This window comes from Gymnogyps californianus, chromosome 11, assembly GCF_018139145.2.
Source record: "Gymnogyps californianus isolate 813 chromosome 11, ASM1813914v2, whole genome shotgun sequence".
Classification (NCBI taxonomy): domain Eukaryota; kingdom Metazoa; phylum Chordata; class Aves; order Accipitriformes; family Cathartidae; genus Gymnogyps; species Gymnogyps californianus.
Window position 1 is genome coordinate 16,036,638 of NC_059481.1, and position 21,600 is coordinate 16,058,237.

At 45.9% G+C, this 21,600-nt stretch overlaps 1 protein-coding gene across 6 annotated transcripts in view; it reads left to right on the forward strand.

Moving 5' to 3' along the window:
- The window catches only part of NTRK3 (neurotrophic receptor tyrosine kinase 3), a 218,210-nt gene that overhangs the window by 140,580 nt on the left and 56,030 nt on the right, over positions 1-21,600 (forward strand). The window contains exon 13 of one of the 6 annotated variants that reach the window (XM_050903164.1): positions 4,650-5,573. The exons of the other annotated variants lie outside the window; for them this stretch is intronic. Within the exon in view, the coding sequence (XP_050759121.1) occupies positions 4,650-4,768 (119 nt within the window). The 3' untranslated portion in view covers positions 4,769-5,573. Of the gene's footprint in view, positions 1-4,649; positions 5,574-21,600 lie in introns of those variants that run through there. 6 annotated transcript variants of the gene reach the window in all.

The window sequence follows — 21,600 nt, forward strand, 5'->3', positions numbered from 1 at the left end:
TTCATCTGTGGGCTGAATTTTCTTGCGGTTCTCCATTGTGGTCAAGTGTTGGGCTGGTGTAAAGGAGAGAAGGTCTAGGCTCTTTGACTTTACCTTGGACAGTAGAGGAGACGATGTGCTTATCTGCAGCTGAGAGCATCAAGGAGAACCTCATGGTGTGCTTCTGCTGAGCTTCTGTGACCTGCTTTGTTGTGGCAAGCAAGGCCTCAGGCTGGGTTGCATCTCCCCCTGCTATATGTTGGCGGGGGGGGGGAAGAGGGTTTCTTATCATAGCCCTGCAGATGAACCCATCCATGATAGGAAACCTGGATTGCTGTGTTACTTTCCCCTCAGATATAGACGTATCAGTCCTGGCTTTGAGTAGATGGATGGCTCTTTCCTTCGCTCTGGATGCGGGCCAGGCTTTATGGTTTTCATGCCTTCTTTGATGCTATTCATACTTTATATCTGTGCATAGAGAAAGATAAAATGTACACAGTTGTTGGAGTCTCCTATTGCTTTTCCTGTATATCATAAATTCTGCTTTAACACAGAAGAGAGATCAAAGCTCTGTTGCCTAACGTGGGCTGTGTGGATAGCAGTATTATGTTTGGCCAGCTCGTTGCCCCTAATTTGCTGGTTTTGTTTAACCCATTTTTGCCAGGCGTTACATGGCATCCCGTTGCTTTTCTCATCTCTTCCCACAGCAATGCATGCTGCTGTTTTAGAAGCAGTTTCCATCCCTGAGTTTCAAAACTAGACTGCACCACTCCTGCCGTGGCAGATGGGGCAGCCGTGAGGAGTTGTGCATCGTTTTCTGCGTCGTTCCCTCACCTCCCCACGTCACGTTCCCTGCTGCTCTTTTCAGGTGACCTGGAGCAGCCTCAGATCTCAAAAGCCCTATAAGCATGGTATATTTGAATGGTTGCAATTTTACCAGAAGGCAAACAGAGAAGGAGAGGTGAAATTATCTGGTTTGTCTCCTTAGTCTTGCTCTCAGTCAGTGGAGGAAGGGTGTTCCTTGCAGGGCACTGTCTGTAGGCTGGATTGGGTATGTGCATGGGGCAGAGTGGCTGAGACCCACTAGCCAGGGTGTTGGGAGATGCAAGACAGCTCTGGAGGACTAAGTGGATGGCAAAAACTGTTTGCATGGTTCGGTTGCCTTCAATTTTCTTGTCCTTTCATTGCCACATCCTTCCAGCCTGCTTAGAGAAATGCCCCATCTGCCCCCTCCATCTCAAGCTGTTAGAGCTGCACAGCAAATCTGAGCTCATTCCTCCTTCCCTGTTCTCCAACACTCTCCATACATTTATTCCACTACCATACCATGGCTATTAGTAGAGACAGTATCATGTTTTAATTCAAAAAGTGGTCTCACTAGAGTGGGGAGAAGCACAAATAATCTGTCAGACCCTTCCCAATTTTGTAGGTCTTTGGAGATGCTTTTTATTTGAATCTACAGGGTGGGGTTTTTTACCTCCTTACTATTTTCAGGCTTGTATATTGGAGTTTCCCTCCAAATCTACAACCAATATCAAAGATAGTGTTTTTCCTCCCATTTTCCAGCTAGCACTGACAAATGCGAAACTCCACAAAAGGGATTGTTTTTAAAATTTCCCCAACTCCTTCTAAGAAGGTGAACACTTTTCTTTCTCTTTCTTTTTTTCTTTTGGAAAAAAAAAAAAAGTAAAACAACCCCCCCCACACTCATTAAGACATTTCCAAGCTAGTTTTTCATGAGCTAATAGCTTTGATGGTAGAAAGATGACATTTGTCATAGCAGCATCCAAACTCTGAACCTGTTGAGATTCACCCATTTTAACCCTGGACATCTCAGTGAACATCATCCATCTCACATCTGACAGCGAAGACATAAACCTAGCAAAAGCCTTGTTGGTTTCTGCTCCATACAAGAGAATGGGGTTGAAGGTACAATATGGGAGACAGCAGGGAGGAAAGAGAGAAAACCAGTCAGGAGAGAAGCATGGTTTTTTCAGATTCTTTGGGGACTTTAATAAATCAGAAGGAGAGGATGCCAAAATGACCGACGCTGCATTACTTTCCCAAGTCAGCGGTATGTGTGTTCAGCCCCTAAGCTTCAGAAATGTAGGCTGTCCTCCTGCCACATTCTCATCGTCCCTTGGTAGCGACTGCATGTCAGTTATGGGGTAACCCCTACTGCAGTCCCGTTCTGCAAAGACCCTGCTGTCACTGGAAATCCCTGCAGCTGGGATTCACAGCATAGTGCTGACAACAAAGAGCAAAGCCCTCGGTGTCCCCAGCCTTAAGTCTTGCTGATCTTTCACATGTCCCTTTGCTGAGGCTGTGTGTCCCCAGTGGGTTTTTAGGTCTGTTGGATGTGGTCCGGCAGAAGTGGAATTGCCTTAATTTAGCAGAGCTAAGAAATACAAAGAAAATAAAGCAGACAGGAGTGCTCCTTGGAGATACTTGGTATTGTTGAGTATAGACTTTCCCAGCTATCCTTTGGTGGCCATAAAATATATTTATATTATGAAAAACAAAACACGATAACTAGTGATGTTCAGGGATGCCATGTTTATTTGTCTCCCAGTGACTCTGATAAGAAATGGACTTAGTTTACATACACATTTCCAAGCATCAGCACTTTAAACTCTGCTTTGGCTCTGAGAGTTGAGCTAGGCTCTTTCTCACTACTAATGATATTTCAACACTTGGAATTTGCCTATGAATTTTGTGTATGACACATGAACTGAAGCTGAGCCTGGCTTCCTCTCCCATGTGGATCAGCCCTTCAGGGCCACTGAGAATAACAGATAGTTTCCCCCAAACAAGTTTAAACAGTTCCAAACCAAACAAACAGCTTTTGTCTGCATCCTCAGGTTCATCAAAAGAAGTGTGCATTTGATGAGCAGATAGAATAAGATAGTGCAGGGAAGAAATATAAATAGATATAAAAGAAAAAATAGAAAGAAGAAATAGGGAAAAAAAAAAATCTTCTGGCTGGTGTAGATTTGATGTGAGAAACTTTCTGTTCCTAGCCTAGCGGAAAGCACTTTTCCTATTGAGATCAATTCACAAGGGCATCCAAGCTCCATGCTGCTCTAGTGATGCCAGACTTGGGCTTACCCGATTTGTTGAGGATCCTGTGACTGTATGAGGAGCAGGAGCATTTTCCAGACCTTAGAGCAATTGTGTAGCCAAGACATCCCAGTAATTTTCTTGGAAAAACCCTTTGGGCCCATGAGAAGTTGGGACAGATTAGAGCAATCCCCAGGATCCTGCCATGCATGTCTTGGTCCTGGCAACTTGGTGGATCTGTACTGGGGATTTTGGTAAGGTGGCGTAGAAGCCTCTTATGTCCACATACTTGATCTGAGCTAAGGGCGACTTCACTGCAGTCTTAGCAGCTATCTTCAATGACCTATGCCTATTCCTGCCATGTCTCTTTCTAGTCCATTGGGATGGCCTCAGATGTAGAAATACTGTTACAAACGGGTGTCTGAGAAAGTAAAGTAAAAAATTATGAGCTGACACCTGAAGACAAATGCATGGGTCTTTTCTGCAAGAACTTGCAGGACTTCGCACAGAATGTGATGGAAAACAGGGGTTCAAGTCAGGAAGAAGGGAAATGTAGGCTAAACATCAGGTTGTGTCCTAACAGTGAACCAGAATGTGCCCTCCTTCAGTCAGACCTTGAGGAGAGGGCTGTGGGACTCGATGTCTCAGCAGAAGGATTCCCTCCTGGAGCTCACATCCAGTGCTCCACACCAGGTTTGCTCCCTCCAGTCCAGAGAACTATTCTCTGACAAGTCCTGAATATTTGCATTTATTTAGCTTCAGAGAATAATGTTCATCTTTAATAGTAATTAACATTTAATCATTTCTATATTAGAAATATGCTAGTAGTGGGTTTCCCTGGCTGGGGCATCCCAAGGCAAGAGCATTATGAAGAGATGGTTAATACAGTCCTTGAAAATGTTGTATTTGTCCAGTAAGTTCGTTGGGACTGAAGGAAGGAGCACGCCTATGTTCTCTGCTCCACTTATTTTTCCTTTTCATCTGGCCAGTATTTCTGGCAAATCCTAAACCTTCAAATTACTTTCAAAGAGGTGGGCTTGTGTAAGAAGATGCCTCCAGTGTGCAGGTTTCAGGGTAGATGGGACAGCTGGGGCTAAGGAAGTCTATAGAGTTATGAGAGTCAGGTCTCCCCAGTCTTGCAGTGGTACTCTTTGGCTTCAGAAATGTTAAGCCGGACTAAATAAATCATGAGAGAAAAGTAAACATAGGAAGGATTCTCCATTTTCCTCACTCCCTGCCTAGGGGAAAGATGGACTAGGTAGGAATTAGGACTTTTCCACCCCTGATTAGTGGGAACCTCTAGAAAAGAGTTGTTCCCCGTTCTCTGTCCATACTGCTTGCATGCCCCTTGTCCTCAGAGCACTTGTGCCTGCACGCACCACATGAAATAATTGCCTGCTCTTTATGGAAAGACAGAGCGAGGTAGCCCTGCCTGGAGAGGGCATTTTGGCTTTAATTTAACAGCAGATGTTTGCTGGTTATTCATTTGGTTCTTTTTTAATAATTACATGTGTGTCGATATCTCTCTTTTTTTCTAGTTTTGCTCTTTTTTGTTTTTTCGTTTACTTTATTTTGCTTTTTTCTTTTTTCTGTTTTTTTTTCCCCTTTAGGTTTCAGAGAAATTATGTTGAATCCAATAAGCCTCCCTGGACATTCCAAACCTCTTAACCAAGGCATTTATGTTGAGGATGTCAGTGTTTATTTCAGCAAAGGACGTCATGGCTTTTAAAAACTCCTTAAAAGTCCCTGTTCTGATGTCAAGTTTATAGGCTGTGCCCTCAAAATGGTGGGAAGCAGTAAGCGTGGTCTGTATGGATTGAGGTCTCCTCCTAATAGGACTCTACAGCCCTGCCTGTACACACGTTAAAGCCAACTGAAACTGTGGTTTTCTGTCACCAGATAACAGGGTTGTTCTTTTCCTCCAATGGTCGCTGTGTTCGTTAAATATTCCTGCAAGGCACAACAGCAGCAATGAGAGCAAATAAAGAGAATTAAAACCCAATTGAAAGGAGTCATCCTAATAACACAGTAAATAATTGTACTTTTGCTTTAAAATAAAACACAAAACAAAACCAACCAAGCCAACCAAACTGACATCTTTAGTTATGTCCTCCCTGCTTGGAGTTTTCCTTGTAAGCTTGTGTCTTCGCAACACCCAGTGAATGCCGGCATCACCTCTTATGTGGCACCTCCACGGGAGGTCTCCCAGAGCGAGCCGAGGTGGGGAGCCTGGAAGAAACTAAAGCAGAACGAAGACTTTTGGTAAGAACAAAGGCAGCCCCGCTCCCAGTTCTTGCACAGAAAATAATGTTGGAAGGAATAATAATGGAAAGAAAAAAAAAAAATCTTTCTTTGACAGGAAGAGAATGTGGTTATCTTTGAAGTGCACATATTCTAGGAGGCTTTTTTTGTTTGTCTGTCTGTCTCTGTGTGTTAGAGCGGCTCGTTGGATCTGACTATATCGTTGTCGTACTCTGGTCTCTCCCTGCTGCTTGAATGATGAGCTTTATCTGAGGAGTTGCCTGGACTTCCCGCATGGATGGAGAATCCATAGTGCAGGAGGGTCTGTGTCCTTGCCAGGACTAGGGCAGTAAGCAAAGTGGAAAAGTGTATCAGACACACGCAGGTCCCAGTTGCTGGGCCTTTTCCAGCCTCCTTTAGCTCTCCCCTGTATTCCCACCCAACTAGAGATTGATTGTAACCCAGTCACGTACCCAGAACCATCAGCTCGAGGCTGACCGACTGAAGGAGAGGAAAAATAAGTATTCTGTTGCTTCTTCTCTGGCATAAACAGGAATATTGATCCTGTTCTCTGGCTGATATTCATATTCTCTCCCCCTCTCCCATTCCACTTTTGTCTTACTTCATCCAAAGCCTCTCAGATGGAAAAGTAAACCCTTTGATCCTGTCCTCAAGAGAAGCCAGCTGCCCTTGCGGCAACTTGCTGGGCTTTCCTTGGACTCTCTGGATGTCACGTGTATGGGAAATACAGATTTGCTCACACATGTCAGTGATAACCTATAAGCAAGGCAGATTTTCTCTAGAGGAAAAAAACCTTCCAAAAGCTTCAGCTGTGGCCAGATCCTTTTCTGAGAGGAGTATTGAACCAGGAGATTTCTCACCAGCCACTCAGCTTTGCTTGCCTTCTTGGTGGCCTGAGACGACCTTATCACATCAGGGATGTCTCTAAATCACCAGCCCTGAAGGGTCACTGCCGCTGGAAAGAGTCACGGTCCCCCTCCGCCAGAACTGGTCTGAAGCCTCAGAATGGGATGTTCTGCTTCATCCTGCCTTTACAGGTGACCTGCATGAACCACCCTGGAGATTGCCAGGAAGTTTTATTGTCAGCTTTCCCATAGGGATGTCCCTGGGAATATTCCATTCTCTTGCTTCTTCTCCTGGTTCATTCGCGTAAAAAGGTAAAGTGCAATAGAAGAGTACAGGAGAAACGGTAGCAAATCGCTTTAAGTTAATGGACATGCCTTAGGGGGGCATCTGCGTTAGGACGAGGAGGCTTGGCTCAGGTTGGATGGCTTCAGAAACCATGACCAATGCTCCCAACAGTGTTTCCTGCCCGCATCGGAGCTGGAAATGCAAGAGGTGCACCAGCAGAGAGGACCTGCGGCCATGTGTTATTGACACCTCAATTCTGCAGATTCACAGAGTGAGGAGGAGTTTTGCCAAGCATGTGAATCACTGGGTGCTTGTCTGAACTGAATTTCCCCATCTCCTGGAAGTCGCCCACCTGACCTGGGGATGTCTTGTCCATCTGAACTGTCTCCTCTCCCTAGCACTGTTCAGGGGACTCTGCTCTCAACTGTGTGTATCAGTCATAGAGATACATCTGTGGGCCTGGACCAGAAGCCTATATCCAAACACCCTAGCAGAGGAAGGGTTGAATTTTGCAGCTCAGGTCCATCTCTGCTTAGAAGAAATCCTCCGGACCATACAGCATAATTTAAAGCAGTTCTCCCCACTGTGATCGATGTCTCAATTTGTTTAACACCAATTAAAGTCTCTGGTTCCTCACTGCTGAAAACGAAAGCCAGTCATGGCCGTTTGCAATTGGTGGCTTTAAGTAGCAAGTCTAAGGATGGGGTTTTTTTTAAATTTTATTTTATTTTTAATTATTGTAAATCATTACCTCATTTTCTGTCAATGAGACTCCTCCATCTTTGAGCATTCTTATCTTGCCATAACTATCATCCTGTGCTAATGGGAAATGGGACGGTCCCTTTTCACAGAGACTATAGGGGTGTTCAATGTCTAGTTTCTTAATAAACACTTTATTTTCTAACGAAAGCGCTGCATCAGGTCTCTTCTTTGAAGACAAAATAAATAAACATTCAGAATGACATGTCCTATAGTCTACTTCTTCTGAGATGGTCCATGTGGGGGGAGTCTGGTTTGTTTGCTTCTTCGGGGGGTGCAGAGGGTGGGTTTACAGTTGTGATGTGAACATTGCTCAGGTGTAGCTCTTGCTTCTGTCACCCTCATCAGGCACAAAGATGTTTTCTTGCCTGAGAGCTTAGCTGCTGATGAACTCAGTTGACAACCTGTTGGTTTCTGTAGCTCAAAAAGGTCATATTCTCAGGGACAAGGCGGCACTGCTGGGAGATGGTGTCAGGATTTGCGAAGACAAGTTTCTGCACTTAGCAGAAGGAGTTTTATTAGGAGCCTTATCTCTCAGGGAGCTTGACACTAAAAGATTGTTCTGGCTGCAGTCCTCTTGTTTCAGAACATCCTGTTGCTGCAGGTCGCCCTGCTTGGCTGTGCAAATTGCTCTCCTGTTGGGTGTTGGACTGTTGTCCCTTCATCAGGGACAATTAGCCTCCTATTAAGCTAGCAAGGATGTGTTTGATGTAGAGGCGGTGGGGTACAAGTGAGTGCTGCACTCGGGTTCCTCATCAGGAGTTCATGTAAGGACAGTTGGTTGCTCCAGGAGGAGAAAGGAACCATTCTGCAGCATGCGGGGCTCAGCATGAGGATGTGTCTTAGTGGCTGTGTCTTAGTATCGTTAATGGGAGATGTCATTTATGTGACTTAAAGCTGCTGTGCCAACCTGCAGGTGACTGTGGGCATGAGGCTGGGGGTGTGTTTGAACTGGTATTGGTGGATGGTGCTTGAACTCTCTTAGAAAACCTGGTGAGAGTTTTGATGAGCAAAATAGAAACATGTTTTCCAGCATCCTTCTGTTCCTATAACTTCCTGGCACGACTTTCAAGCAAATCTCTCAAAATGATGCTATAAGTGAATTTCTGCATGCTATTCCCTTCTAATGAGTATGCCTCTAGAAGTGATCGGGTGCTGTGGTTCACAGGATTAGGTGATGGCTGAGATCTTTACCTTTCCAGGGATGTCTGCAATGCCTGAGACAAATGGTTGTCTCCTGACATATAACCTTACACATGGGATGGGCAGCTGAGCTGCATCGGATTTCATCCCTATTTCCCTTTCCTTTCTGAGGTGTGGGAAACAAACATGGGTGTTGGAAGCTCTGTCTTTTCCTCCCCACTACTCCAGGGTCTGTTATCAGATTTCACAGCCCAGAAACATTACAAACAGGGGGTTGATTAGGCAATTGCTTAGGCTGCTGGTATGGTCAGCCTTAGTTCACTTTGCTTTGTATTTCAGGGCAACTGACTCCTTACATATGAGTTCCCACAATGTTTTTGATGCTGCCAGTTCCCAAGGAGCTAGCTTAACTATGCCTGCGGGCTCTGACATGCATTGCAGAGGGGCTGGGCACTTGTTTCTCCTTGTGCTTGCTTCTTGGTCGCCTCTGTTGCCTGATGTACCCATGTGAAGGCTCCATGCTCTTCGAGACAGCTGGACCATGAGTTGATACTGCTGTCCTGCTCTCCCTCCCCACACTGGCTTCAAATGACTCTTGAGCTGTTTACAGAGCTTATTACTGAAGGAGCTTGGGGTGCTGGTTTGGTAGGGTGCAGGCAGTGGTACATATCAGCTCCTCCTGAAAATCACAACCCTGCCTTCTTGGTTCTTGTAGAGTGTGGAGCCTGCATGTGAACAAGCAGAGAAGCAAAGTTTTGTTTCCTTGTGTTTTGACTCTAAAAAGATAGAGTCACATTTCTTTTAGTTCATGCCTGGAGTGAGCGTGATGGGCACGGTATGATTCTGTCACAATACCTCTCTGCATGATGGAAGCAACGCATGGCTCGGTGGGACCTTGGGCTTGGACTTGGACTTGCTGCAGGCAAGTGTTTGATGTTTGTGATGCTGTAGGTCACGATCGGGGTATATTGAGTCTCCATAGCTGCTTATCCAAGTTGCACCGGCTGAGTCTTGATGTTCTTTGCTGCTCTTTTGTTTATTTAGATGTGCTTTTAAGGAGTCAGCCCTTCTTTCCCAAGGGGGTGGAGCTTCTTTTGAAGGTGGTGGTTTTCTCTACCACCGGGTCTTTGGCCTTTCTAGCATGTGTCTGTGCCCTGCTGTCCAGGGAGGCAGGGGCAGAAGTTCCAGGAGCTGTGGACAGTCAGAGGAAGGTGCTTCTGCTGTTTCAGCAAACTGCAGCAGTGCGTCACCACTCTGCTCTGATTTGTACCCAGAACAAGCTGCAGATCCTTGGGGTTAAGCCCTGGCATTAGCAGAGGATAAAGAGGCCTAGAGACAGTAGTAGAGCTAAAAACCACAGGTTTGGAGGAGCAGCAGGCAAAAAGCATGCAAGAAATCAATACAGGGTGACTTCATTTTTGCTTAACATTTTGAAGTGCTTCTGGTGCGGTTTATGCAGTGAGTCAAAGAGTCCTTATTAACTGTGTATTTACCAGTGCCTGCAGACCCTGATCAATTGGCAGAAAAGTTTAACAAGCTGCGGGAAAGTACATACAGCCACTTTGAAGGGGAAAGAGTATGACAGGAGACCGGCACACACACAGCTGGAAAAGGTGCTTTACCTGGTGAAGCGATGACATATCTTACTCTGCTGTTGTGGTCCGTTTTGCTTTGCCTGTACCTTTTGTGGTTTCTCCGATGTCCCCCCTGCCTACTCTCCTCATGACAGGCAGGCTCCTTGGTGGTGCCAGCATGTGGTCTGATGCCACAGAGCATCAGCCACGGGCCCCACATCTCTGGTGGCCTGAGCTTGTTGTGCCACAGGGGTGCACGGCAGGCTGTAGGACATCCTACCCTGTGTCCACACCATGGGGGATCACATAGATACTGCTTTGCCTTGACCCCTAAAAAACAACATAGGAAACCCAATGGTAAAAATAAGTTAATTTGCCCTATGTGGCTTCCTTTGTGTTTCTTGTAAACTGACATGTGGGGAAGACACAGAGGGCTTAGGGGTGCAGATACGACGCCTTTCTGCTTCTGCTGGGAGCTCAGTTCAGTTGTGTCAGTTCCTGACGTTCTTCAGTTCCGAATTTCACCTCCTTGGATGCACCATTGGAGTTTTGGGGGTTGTTTGTCCATCTTCCTTATTGGGATTTGGTAATTGGTTTCCAGAGAAGTGGTAAGTGCCTGTTTTTACTGAAATCAGTACAGAAATTCAAAGGAGTGTTAACTGAGCTTTTGCCAGACAGCACTTTGAGGTGGAGTTCAGGCTTTGAGTTTGTCAAGTTAAGAGCTGGAATAAATCCCAACCCACACTCCCAGCCCTGGTAAATAAATGCAGGCTGAGTCCTTCCCTAAGAGAAGATGGTCTCTCCAGCAGTAAAGCAGAGTGCAAGTACAAGACAGCTACATTTGAACTTTGATATTAATTTTGAACTTGTGAGTGTAACTGCTGACTAATCAGCAGGAATAAATTTTTGTTGTTCTCTACAAAGCGGAGGGATTCATTCCAAGTGCTGGTTAAATGATTTGCTCTGCTGTTAGTGAGTCATTTGTGACCTGTGCCCGATTCCTGCAGAGGAGTTGACTTTTTGTAAGGATTTGCCTATGATTTCAGACTATTTAGCCTTTTTCCTCCAAGGGTTTGCTTCAAATATTTGTGTTGTGTGACTGGCTGACTGGTGCTGCTTTTGCTCTCAGGTTGGGTGAGTGAATGTTTCAGACAGGCAGCCAGAAATGTAATATGCAGAGATGCTCTTTGGTAATCTGGTATTTGGGGTTGTCCTTAACCCCGTGTTTCTGTTTCATATCTTGGGACTGGTACCACCCCACCAGGTCTGTCTGCAGGCAAGAAAAACTGCTGTTCCCCGGGCCTTTGGAGTAGTTAAGAGCTTGTTTTCAGAGCAAGTAGCCTTCATGGCTCCAGCCTGAATTTTGGGAGCAGCCTGTGTCTGATCTGTATGTGGGTCTCCATCCACTGATCAGAGTGCAGCCGCTGCTGGAGGTCAGCCTCTTGCATGAGAAGTCAGAAAGAGCCAGACTGGAGTCGCATTAAGCTCAGTAAACTGCCAGGATGTCTGAATAAGCTAATCGTGGCCAGGTCATCATTATCTTAAGTGAGTCAGAGATGTGTCCAGGCTGTTTATTAAGATAATTGGGAGAGAGAGGGAGGGATGTTTGCAGTCTGTGGACTAGACCGGTGAGGCGGTGGAGTGTATTGCAACATCTGATACAAGAGAGAAGGAGCTCATGGTCTTGCAAGTTGATGTTCTGCATGTGTTCAGGGCCTGGTCCTGCTGGGGTTCAGTCTCTGGTGCCAATAACAGGGATGTAAGGTGGCATCATGATAATGCAGTATGCACATTTCAAACACCACCAATGTGAGCTCATCTTGCCAGGCTAAAGAGTTGTACCTCTGCTCATATTTCCTCATGAAGCCTTGTTGCCTGGTTATTTTAGAGATATTCTGGATCAACAGAGCATTTTGGTTTTGCTGTATCAGTGCCAAGCAATATTTGGGGAAGATAGGAGCAGCTGTGCACAGTCACTCCTTCCTTGGTAGTGCCTGGTCCAGTCCCCCGTAGACTGCTGAAGGTGGCTGCAGGTTTGCTTTGTGTTTCCTGAGACACATTTGTTCATCGAATGGTGCCAGAGGGGGTTGCAAGTTTAAGAGTGTTTAAGCTCCAGTCATATGCTCAGCGCTGCTAGAACAACTCCAGAGGTACACGTCCCCCAAAGCCATCACATCTCACAGTGCACAGACATTGCAGGCGTCTGAGAAGGGACTCGCTTAAAGACAGGTAAGTGTCATTTTTCTCCTTCCAGGGAGCTATTGTGTGTAATATGCTGAATTCAGACCTCTAGCAGGAATTATTTTGATGGATCTGCTCTAAATGCATAAAGGATAACTGACTGCATTGGACAGTATCAGTGAGAAACTGTCAGTCCCTGCTCAGGAACTAGCAGGGGTTCTTCTGGCTGGAAATGCTGCAGATCTGGCACTGTGTGAGGGCGGAAAACCAGAAGAGCCAAGTGCTGCTGGAGACTGGGGTTAATGCCCGCTGTTGCTCCTGTTTGACTGCCCAGGTCAGGGCTGGCAGCTGGTGGATGCAGCCGGAGTGCCAGCAGCTATGGCAGAGCTGTGGGAGGTGTTCGGCATGGCTGTTCACTCCTTTAGAAAGCTCAGGAGCACAGAACTGCACGGGTGGCTACTTGATAGTACCAGTCTCTCATTTTCAATGACAATAAGCAAAAAAGCCTCTGGTGTGCCTTAACCCTTCTGCCTGGTGCCAGCAGAGCGTGCATTACAGACGGATCGCCTCTTTTGCAGCCATAGGAAACGCTTGCCACTCAATCCCAACAGATCATCTGTATAGCCACAGCTTCAAAAGAAGGAAGCAAAGTCCCTGACAGTGCATCCTGGATGAAAATACTGGCCTGTGACTAGACTGAAAGTTCAGTTTAATCCTGTTAACCTCAGAGGGGACTCCTGGGAGTTGGGTACTGTTCTGTGTAGGTCCTTAAGCTCCTCTGTATGACTGTAATGCCTGAAGCATCTAAACTTGTGCCAAATTTCCTTCCCTGGATTCAGTGGTGCTGGCCTGAGCCTCAAAGAAAATGGGCAGATTGATATCGATAGCAGTCTTACAAGGGAAGAAGAATATGTCTCGCCAAAAAAACAGAATCACCCTTAGGAAATAAAGAAGACTCCTGAGCATAAAAGATATCATCAGGTACACCCAAATGGGTGAGGATTGACAATGTCCCTTCTAAGGAAGAAGATCTCTAAGGCTCCAAAGAGCAAGGAAATGTGGTGATCGTTAGCTGTAGATACAGCATAGACTGAAACCTGGCTCTTTGATCCTGAAAGGACCACCGAAAACAAATGGGCTGCACGGGAATATATTTGGGTGATCCCTTGAAAGGATGGTTCAACCTTTTGGGGCATGTCTGTACCATTAGTTTATAGCACTGTGAAGCTCAGGTTTGCCAGCTACCTGGGCTGTTGGCCTGCCAGCACAGGGAGGGAGGCATCCTATAGCTTGCTGGACACGAGCCACGGAGGACTTTGCTGCCAAGCCTGCCCTGTCTGAGACCTCTCCATCTCTTGCCTGTGCTTTTGCCTGTGCTCCCTTCTGAGTAAGGACGGATACTCGTGGGCTTGGACCTTTCACCAGATCTTACCCAGGCCCATGCTTAGATTCCCCAACAAGAAATCAGAGGATGGCCATCTCTTTGGTTGGAAACGAGGTTACTTTGACATAAAATCCTTGGAAATGCCCGAAGTGATGTTCTTGTCTGGAGAAGTAAGTAGATGTTCGCTGATCATGGTGCAGGGATGTGTGTATGTTTGTGTTGTATGCATAGTAGGAATCAAATATTGATGGTGGAAAGGCGGTGCTGGATTTCCAAGGGAAGAGACACAATCATTAAATGTGATCTACTGCCCAAGGCAGGGAACTGGAAGTCGGAAAGGTAAAGTCTTCAGTGGATTAGGCTGTGACATGGAGGTGAGTTTTTGCTGCAGCTTCCCCATCTGTAATCCTGCATAAATGATTTAAGTCCCCCTCAGTGCACTGGTGGTATCTGTATACTCCGGCTGCCAAGGATGGATGAGAAGAGCCTGGCTCTGAGCTCGTCCTGGGCGTGATCCAAGAAAGCAATTCTTGAGACCCTCAGCAGGAAGCACATCCCTGTGTCATAGAGACTGAGCTGGGGTCTCCCACAGAGCTTGGCTTCAAGCTCAGAACTGCTTCTGGGTTTGGAAAGAAGCGGGGAGCCACAAGGGTCCTTTCCCAAGGGACATCCCAGCCCAAGTGCAGGCATCACACATGCTGCTCCCTGCTCCCTCACAACCCCCTGAATAAAGACTCTTTGTTCTAGGAGATATAGATTATATATATTTTAAGGCTCCATGAATCATTCATAGCCCAAAGATGAAACTGAGCATCAGAGCGAAGGAAAGGCTGAAGGTGTGAGGCAAGGAACCTTCCATTATTTATTGTACTAAATCTTGACCTGGTAGCACCTTCTCTTTGCAATCCTGCCTTTGCTTTGCGAAGCCCTTTTTTCTCCTAAAAATCTGAAGTACTCTCCTACTTTCAGTAGATAATTGTAGCAAGAACCTAATCAGCTGCTTCCCTTGTGCAGCTTGATGGTTGGCCTTTAAAGGAGTAAAGGGTATGTCCTTGTGAGCATGTGAGAGCACATCGGGGCTGCTGCGAAAAGCATGGACACGTTGGCTTGGATGGAGAATGAAAGAGTCCTAGGTATGCTCTGGGATCAAGCAGAGTTGAAGGGTTAGCACTGGGTCTGGCAAACAGCAGCAGGGGAACATGTAATTGAATGGTTTGGAGAGAGAGGCTGGCTGCTTTCTGACTGAGCCAGGCACTTCCAGGTTCGGTGGGGCACAAGCCAGCTCTGAATAAGGGCTCCTGCTCATTTGTGGTCACTTGATGGTCAGCATGAAAGGAGTTTGTGGGTGTCAGCCTCGTTCCTGGCAGCCAGATGTCCATAGCACAGAAAATGTCTGTGGTTTCTTAGATGGAGGCAAATGCCGATGACTAAACCCAGAGCATGGCTGCATGGTACTGGTTTGTGGTGTCCTGACCTCTTGGCAAAAAGAAATAGTCAACACGACCTGTCTGAACAGCACCAGAACTCATAGCCAAGAAAGTGAAAAGGGTGGAAGAGAGATTGGTTGGTTGCTTCCTTGCTTGCTTTTTCTTTGTGGTTTTTCTTGTTTGATTCTATAATCTAAGAGAAGGGCTGGAAGTTGAGTTTCATTTTATAAGATCATAGTTTTCTTTCTTATTTCAGTTGTATTGCAGTAAAAAATCAGGTTCTGCTTGTCCTGATTAAATGGCAAAATGTTGTACCACAACAGCAGGAAACTGTAATGTTGCTTTGTTATTGCCTTTTTAATTACTGTGACCAATTCATTGTCAAGAGTAATATTATTATTGCTAAGGGCTGGAGACACCTTCTCTTTCCATTGCTATATGGCCCCGGGGCTTGTAAGATGCAGCTTTGGCAGTAAGGTGAGATAAAGAGAACTTCATTTATTTGCTGCTCTTCATTTGTGCCAGCACATGAGCTTATGAGGCCCTAGTCTAACCCGGGTGTCTAGTATGATCCAAGTTAAAAACAACCCCACTTCCACCCCTGCTCCCTCAAAGGTTATTTTTCACCCAGAACATTTCAGGGCACTGCTTTGCCAAACAGCAGTGACAGCACGAGGGAGGGGGAGGCCAGTGGTGGGGTGGGGATGGCAGGCATCCGTGGGGATGAGAGGAGGCCAAACACCCAAGCAGGTTTCACCATCAGGGCTGACAGCTGATAGTTTGCAGCAAGCAAGCACCATGACACCCAAGAAGGCTGCTGCAAAAACTGGGAGAGAAATGATTTGGAAACATGTGCTCTTTCTAAAGATTTTATTTTTTAATAGAGAAACCTTTCAGGCCCCTTTTTAATTCATAATAAAGAACAGGTTGAAAAGAAGGAGAGGGCAAACGAAGACAGTGAGGCTTGCTAACTTCCTTTAAAGTTGGAAGGTCACCTTTAAAAATGGATGAATGCAGCGTTTGGAGGAAGCTCCAAGGCAGCAGGCCTGGGGTTCAGCACTAGAATAGGAGGCAGAACAAAGATGAAAAGAAGAATCCAGTTGGGATCTAGAAATAGCTGCAGAGCTGCAAGTGCCCGTGGTGGACTTGGGTGGAGGCGGTGTTTAAGGGAGCTTCTCTGCCCAGTCTCTGAAAGCTGCTTTTGTGCGTGGTGATGTGCTGGGGAAAGTTAAGTCAGGTGCTGGATAGTCAGCTGGACTGCGCAGGAGCGCTTGGATTTGTGGTATCGTTGTGGGTGTAAGCTGGAATTTGGGATAAAATTAAGGCACTGCCTGCCCATTCTGCATTCAGGGATGCTGAGTAACCCTAGAGATGTCTTGCCTGCTCTGGTTGTGTTTGTGCTGATTTTTCCCTTTCCTGGGACCTCTCAGAGTGGGAAAAGGGTGATCACAGCATAAGTCCTGGTAATGACTCGCTGGACAGAAAGCTTTTGGGCTGTGTTTTGGATGGTTTCATGGCTCTTGCTACTTTGGTCCACTTTGTGAGCTGGTGAAAGTCATGGTAGCACCACTGTGTCATATGGAGTTATGTGAATATATTCCCTTCTCCTTACTCCATCCAAATCAACATACCGGACGCTAAGATACAGCCATATGCTTCACACTCCTTAGTTACCTAGTTCAGAAACCAGGTATTTCCTCCCCAGAATACCCAAAAGATGAGATATCACAAGGAAAGAAGCCCAACATTTGAAAAGGTAACCCCCACCGTGTCCAGCATGCTGCTTTCTCCCCCATGATCCCAGTGCCAGCCCTTCCCACCTTTCCTTGGAAACCACCAGACGCAGCCTGGGAGCTGCCTGGTCGTGGAGCAAGCACGTGGCAGCTCTTTCCTCTTCTCTAACCGGATCAGGCATATCCTCAGGGAGCTTCATACAGCCTCTAGTCCAACAGGTTCCAGGTTTGGTCCCCAAATAAAGGGCCTGGGTAAGCACAGGGAAATGCATTTCCCCCATAACCCCTTCCCGCCAAGGCTGAAGGGTGAGATTGCTACTGTGAAATCATTGTGTAGTGAGTTGAGAGGACAGGATTGCAAAGGAGAAAGGACTCCTATCAATCTACAGTTAGTTTCTAAAGCTTTGGGATCTACTGAGAAATGCTGTCTACGTGGTGTTTTGTCCTGCTGTGTTGCTTCCCTTTATCTGTATCTGTCCTATTTGAAGGCTTTTAGAGCACTGTTGCAATCAATAGTCAATAAGACTTGCTAAGGGTATAGTTTGGAGGCCATTTTCAGGAAGGGAAACTGAGGCAAGTGAGTTGCCTTCTCCAGGCTATTGCAGTTCATACAGAAGCACGGGGGAGTGCATGGCCAGACAGGGAACAGGACGCCGGGAGAAGAATGGGAACTGTGACCAGAGAAACCTGTGACCCTGGCACTGGCCTCCGCTGTGTCTGCCCTGGACAAAAGTTCCCTATGACAGGGAATGAAATGGTATTTCTTAGGGGCTCACCTAAGAACTGAACTCATTTCATATTTAAGCACTTGCCTGTCTTTCCCACTGAGCCAAGGCACGGGGGTATCAGACACGTGCTATCTATTGCTTATTAAGTGGTTTAACAAGCCCAGCTAATTACAATATACTCAAGGATTTTGTAGCTTATGAAAGCAGTCCCTGTTTGTTTGTGTCAGTGCTTTAATACATTAATACACCAATTAAACCTCGGGGTGTGTGCGTGCTCACACAGCTTAACATACAGGAAGGCACGTTGATGTCTTTCATACCAACTGGGGCTTCTCTGGCTGTTTCAGCTCCAGCTCTGACGGGATGCTTGTGGTTTTACGCTCAACCTTGTCACCGAAGGGACACGCATCCCCTACATAAAAACATAGTTCTACCCCCAGAAGTACGTTGTTTTACAAGACTCTGGCAGACATGGGCACTCTCTGTCGTTAAGGTTTTCTTCTCTCAGGCAGGCCTGGGAGAGTTTCTCGGTCTTTGTTTCCATCTCAGCGCTGATGATACAGGCAATTTGTGCATGAAAGTGTTGTCTTCTCTCCCTCAATTAGTCCCGAGGGGTCACCAGTGGGAGCGTGCTGTCTGCGACATTTGCACTTGTTTGTAAAGGGCCTGGCGCATTCGTTAAGCCACATAGGTAATGAGCGATAATCAGTGCACAAGGCACCCAGCGTGAGTCAGTGCAGGGATGGGGCTGGAGCAGGCAGTGAGGGTCAGAGGTAAAAGCCTCCTTCAGTGCACTTACAGTTCAGTGAAAAGAAGGCAATTGTGGGGGGAGGAGAAGGAGATATGACAGATTAAAGGAAATTGAGCAGCTGTAATAAATACACTTGAAATTGAAGAGCATCTAGGATGCAGTGATTATATTCCCTGCAGAGCTGAAGTGCTGAGGAGGGTCTGCAGAAAGGGCAGCTGTACAAACCACTGGCCTTTCGGCAAACAGGCTTACAGGGAATGCAAAATGAGTTGAAGAATGGCTGGGCTTTAATGCAGGTCTTTAAGATACAGTTGGGAAGGCTGCCCTAAACATTCAGTCTAGTAAAAATAAAGACAATAAAAGATGGGATGAAAGGACTGACGTACACCAGGCTGGCTAAGCAAGAGATAGAGGCCATGATGGGGCACTGCTGAAGTATCACAGTGAAAGGAGAGGGGAGGAGGAAGAAAGCAGGAGAAAACAAAGGGACAGAAAGCAGCAGCCATACAGGATGCTGAGGGTGTATTTCAGACAGCAAGGTCCTTTTGCACATAAGTATCTCTGAGAGACAACAAAACTGGCCTCGCAGCAAGGAGGGGTTTGGAGTTTCGAGGAGAAAGGTGAGCTGGTATGGAGGATATGGAGGAGAAAGTGCTTATCTTGAGGGAGATATATGGAGAAGTTAGACTGATGACAGAACGAAAGCCAGCTTATATCAGCGATAAGAGGAGAGAACGATTATTAAATATTTTTCATCTGCCAAAATTGCATCCAACTTTATAGAGGATGAAGAGAAAGATCTCCCCATATCAGTTCAAGGGCATGGGACAAAGTGAGCATCCTCTACCGATGGAGGGCACATCCCTTAACGTACACACCTGTGGGCATGCACACGACTTGCTAAGCTCTTCACTGACATTTGAAATTGCCTGTCTAAAATGGGGCAGATGGATGAGAGTTGGAAGGTGGTGGACATAATGGGGACAAGAGACAGACCAGTAAGTTTAATGTTTGCTCTGGGAAATTCTTGGAAATCTTCTTAAACTTTAAGGGATGTTGTGGGAGAACACCTGGAAAAGCAACGCTCTGTGAAGGCCAAACTTATGTGGCTTGAAGTAGTGGGAGTTCACAGTCAACTAATCTGCTAGCATTCCCCGAGGAGCTAACTGCCACTATATATAAGGGAAATTCAGTGGATATAGTACACTGAGATTTTCAGCAAGTATTTGACAAGGACCAGCATCAGAGATTAATGACTGGGGGTAGAAGCATTGGTGTAGGATTTAAAATAAGAGCTTGCGTAGAAATCTGCCCTAAGAGCAAGCGACAGAAAGGAGCTACTGCTAAAAGTGTTTCCAATTGGAAAGAGGTTGAAAGTGATGTGTCCTGGAGGTCAGTCTTAATCATCTGTGTTTTTCATAATGTCTGCTAATGATCTGCAAGAAAACACTGAAAGCAGGAGCCAGAGTTGTCACTGCTGTAACACCACGGACGTGAGTGATTTTTCACCAGTGCTGACTATGGCCGAGGTCTCAAGCGTGCCCAGTGCCTCTCTTGATTTGAGATGTGTTTGAGAGAAGAGAAGCAGAGAGAGAAAGAAGACCTCTTTGACCCTCCTGCAATACTGTGAGCAGCACTGGGAATATACTCACACCGGAGGAGATGTGGCATGGGGAGACTGCAATTTATGCAACGGAGACACAGCACTGTCTGTGAAGAAAGGATAAATGAAGCAAGCTGGACAGCATAGGAATCTTTGCCTTCATTGAACTCCTTCCAGAAATGAAGATGTGATTTTGAACAGCTCGGTAATTATTTTTTCCTTCCTTATTTTTTAATTTTGTCCTCTTGTCTCTACAATACCCGTTTCTAGTCTGGAGACCTCGGATGACTTGATGTGAGCTCTGTTTGCAGGAGAATTGCAGCCTGGCTGTGTAAATGCAAGAAGTCTGAGTGAAGTTTTGAACTTTGGGTGCTCATCTGCACTCTTATATTGACCTGGGTAGGTTTGTCCATTACCTGCTTGAAAAATGTCTGCCCTGGGAAAAGGTTAAGGGACTTGATTTAAACTCTGATTGATAAAGAAGAGACATCAAGGTGACCTTTATAATACAAGCTGAATTTGGGGTCACTTTCCAAGCTCAGATTGCAATAATGAAACAGGATTTGCAGGCAGACTAATGGATTAGATTAGTGGAAACTGGCCTCTGATTTTTCCATGTAACCATCCCAATATCTGATGCTGGCTCTCCAATTAAGACAATCCAGGAAAGCAACATATATACTCTTATTCAAGACATTTTTCGATTAAATGAGACCTGTCCTAGGCTAGTGAGGAGAAACAGCTAATGGCATATCGGAGATCTTTCCACTGTTATACCCACTCTGTGCTCTGCAGCATCACCCACATATATTCATTTACAAATTGCTATTGCCAGCTTTGGGAGGTCCTTTTTATGCCTCTGCATCCTGAGCTAACTGCAAAACATTATTTCCCTTTCCGTCCTTTCTCAGCAATCTTGCTCATTTTGGTCCTTTCCACTAGCAGTATGTTCTTGCTGTAAAACTTCAGTATACACATTTAAATTTAAGCTGTTAAGCCATATATGATATATATATAAAAGTATATTTATATAATCCTGGTTTTGTAGCTGAAGATCCTAGTAGGTTGCCTTCCCCATGTGTCTTGAATACCAACTTAGCAATCATCCAGTCCTCACACATAGTTCGGTTAAAGCTGAACATGCACCTTTTCACCATCTGCAATTAATCATGTCTTCTGAGGCTACCAGCACTGCAAAATGTTTTTTCGAGTCTCACCAGGGCCCTTAAGAAGAATTAACTGGGTATTTTTCCCCTGGTGCAGGCACTGATGTTTTGCCACAGGAGAAAACTGTAGGATGTTTTTGGGTTTTTTTTCCCTCTTGCACGCAGTGAAGTTTGTGATGTTTTTCTGTGAAAATTCACCCCAACCATCTGGCTCATAATGGCATGAGACATCACTAAAAGATGACAGACAGACAAATGGACAAATATATAGTGTTTTATTACCCCATGTTCTCCCCACGCTGGGAGTGTCAGAGACAATAAACCAAGGTTGATTCTCATTTATAATCATAATAAAGGCAGGACATGGCAGGGATACGATAAAGCAGTACCATCAAAGAAGGAAAGGCAGTGTCCTAACAAGAGCATGTGGTTCCTTAAGTAGTCCTGAACTGGTGATGAGGGATTTCCAAAGCCTTGTCCAAGGAGAACTTTTTCTGGTTCACTTCTTGCTCCTCAAAGCTCTCTGTTTAAACCAAGGAGAGGAAGGTGGTGTTGGCACGACAGTGCCTCCGCTCAGCCAGTATCTGTGAAATGAGTTGGATCCCACCATGGAGCAGCTCCAGAGTCGATGCATGGCCGAGCCGTTGCCTTTCAGAGGTCCTCTTCTGCAGGATGGACCCAGGGTACTGGTGGGCTCCTTTCTGTCGTCTAGAGCCACC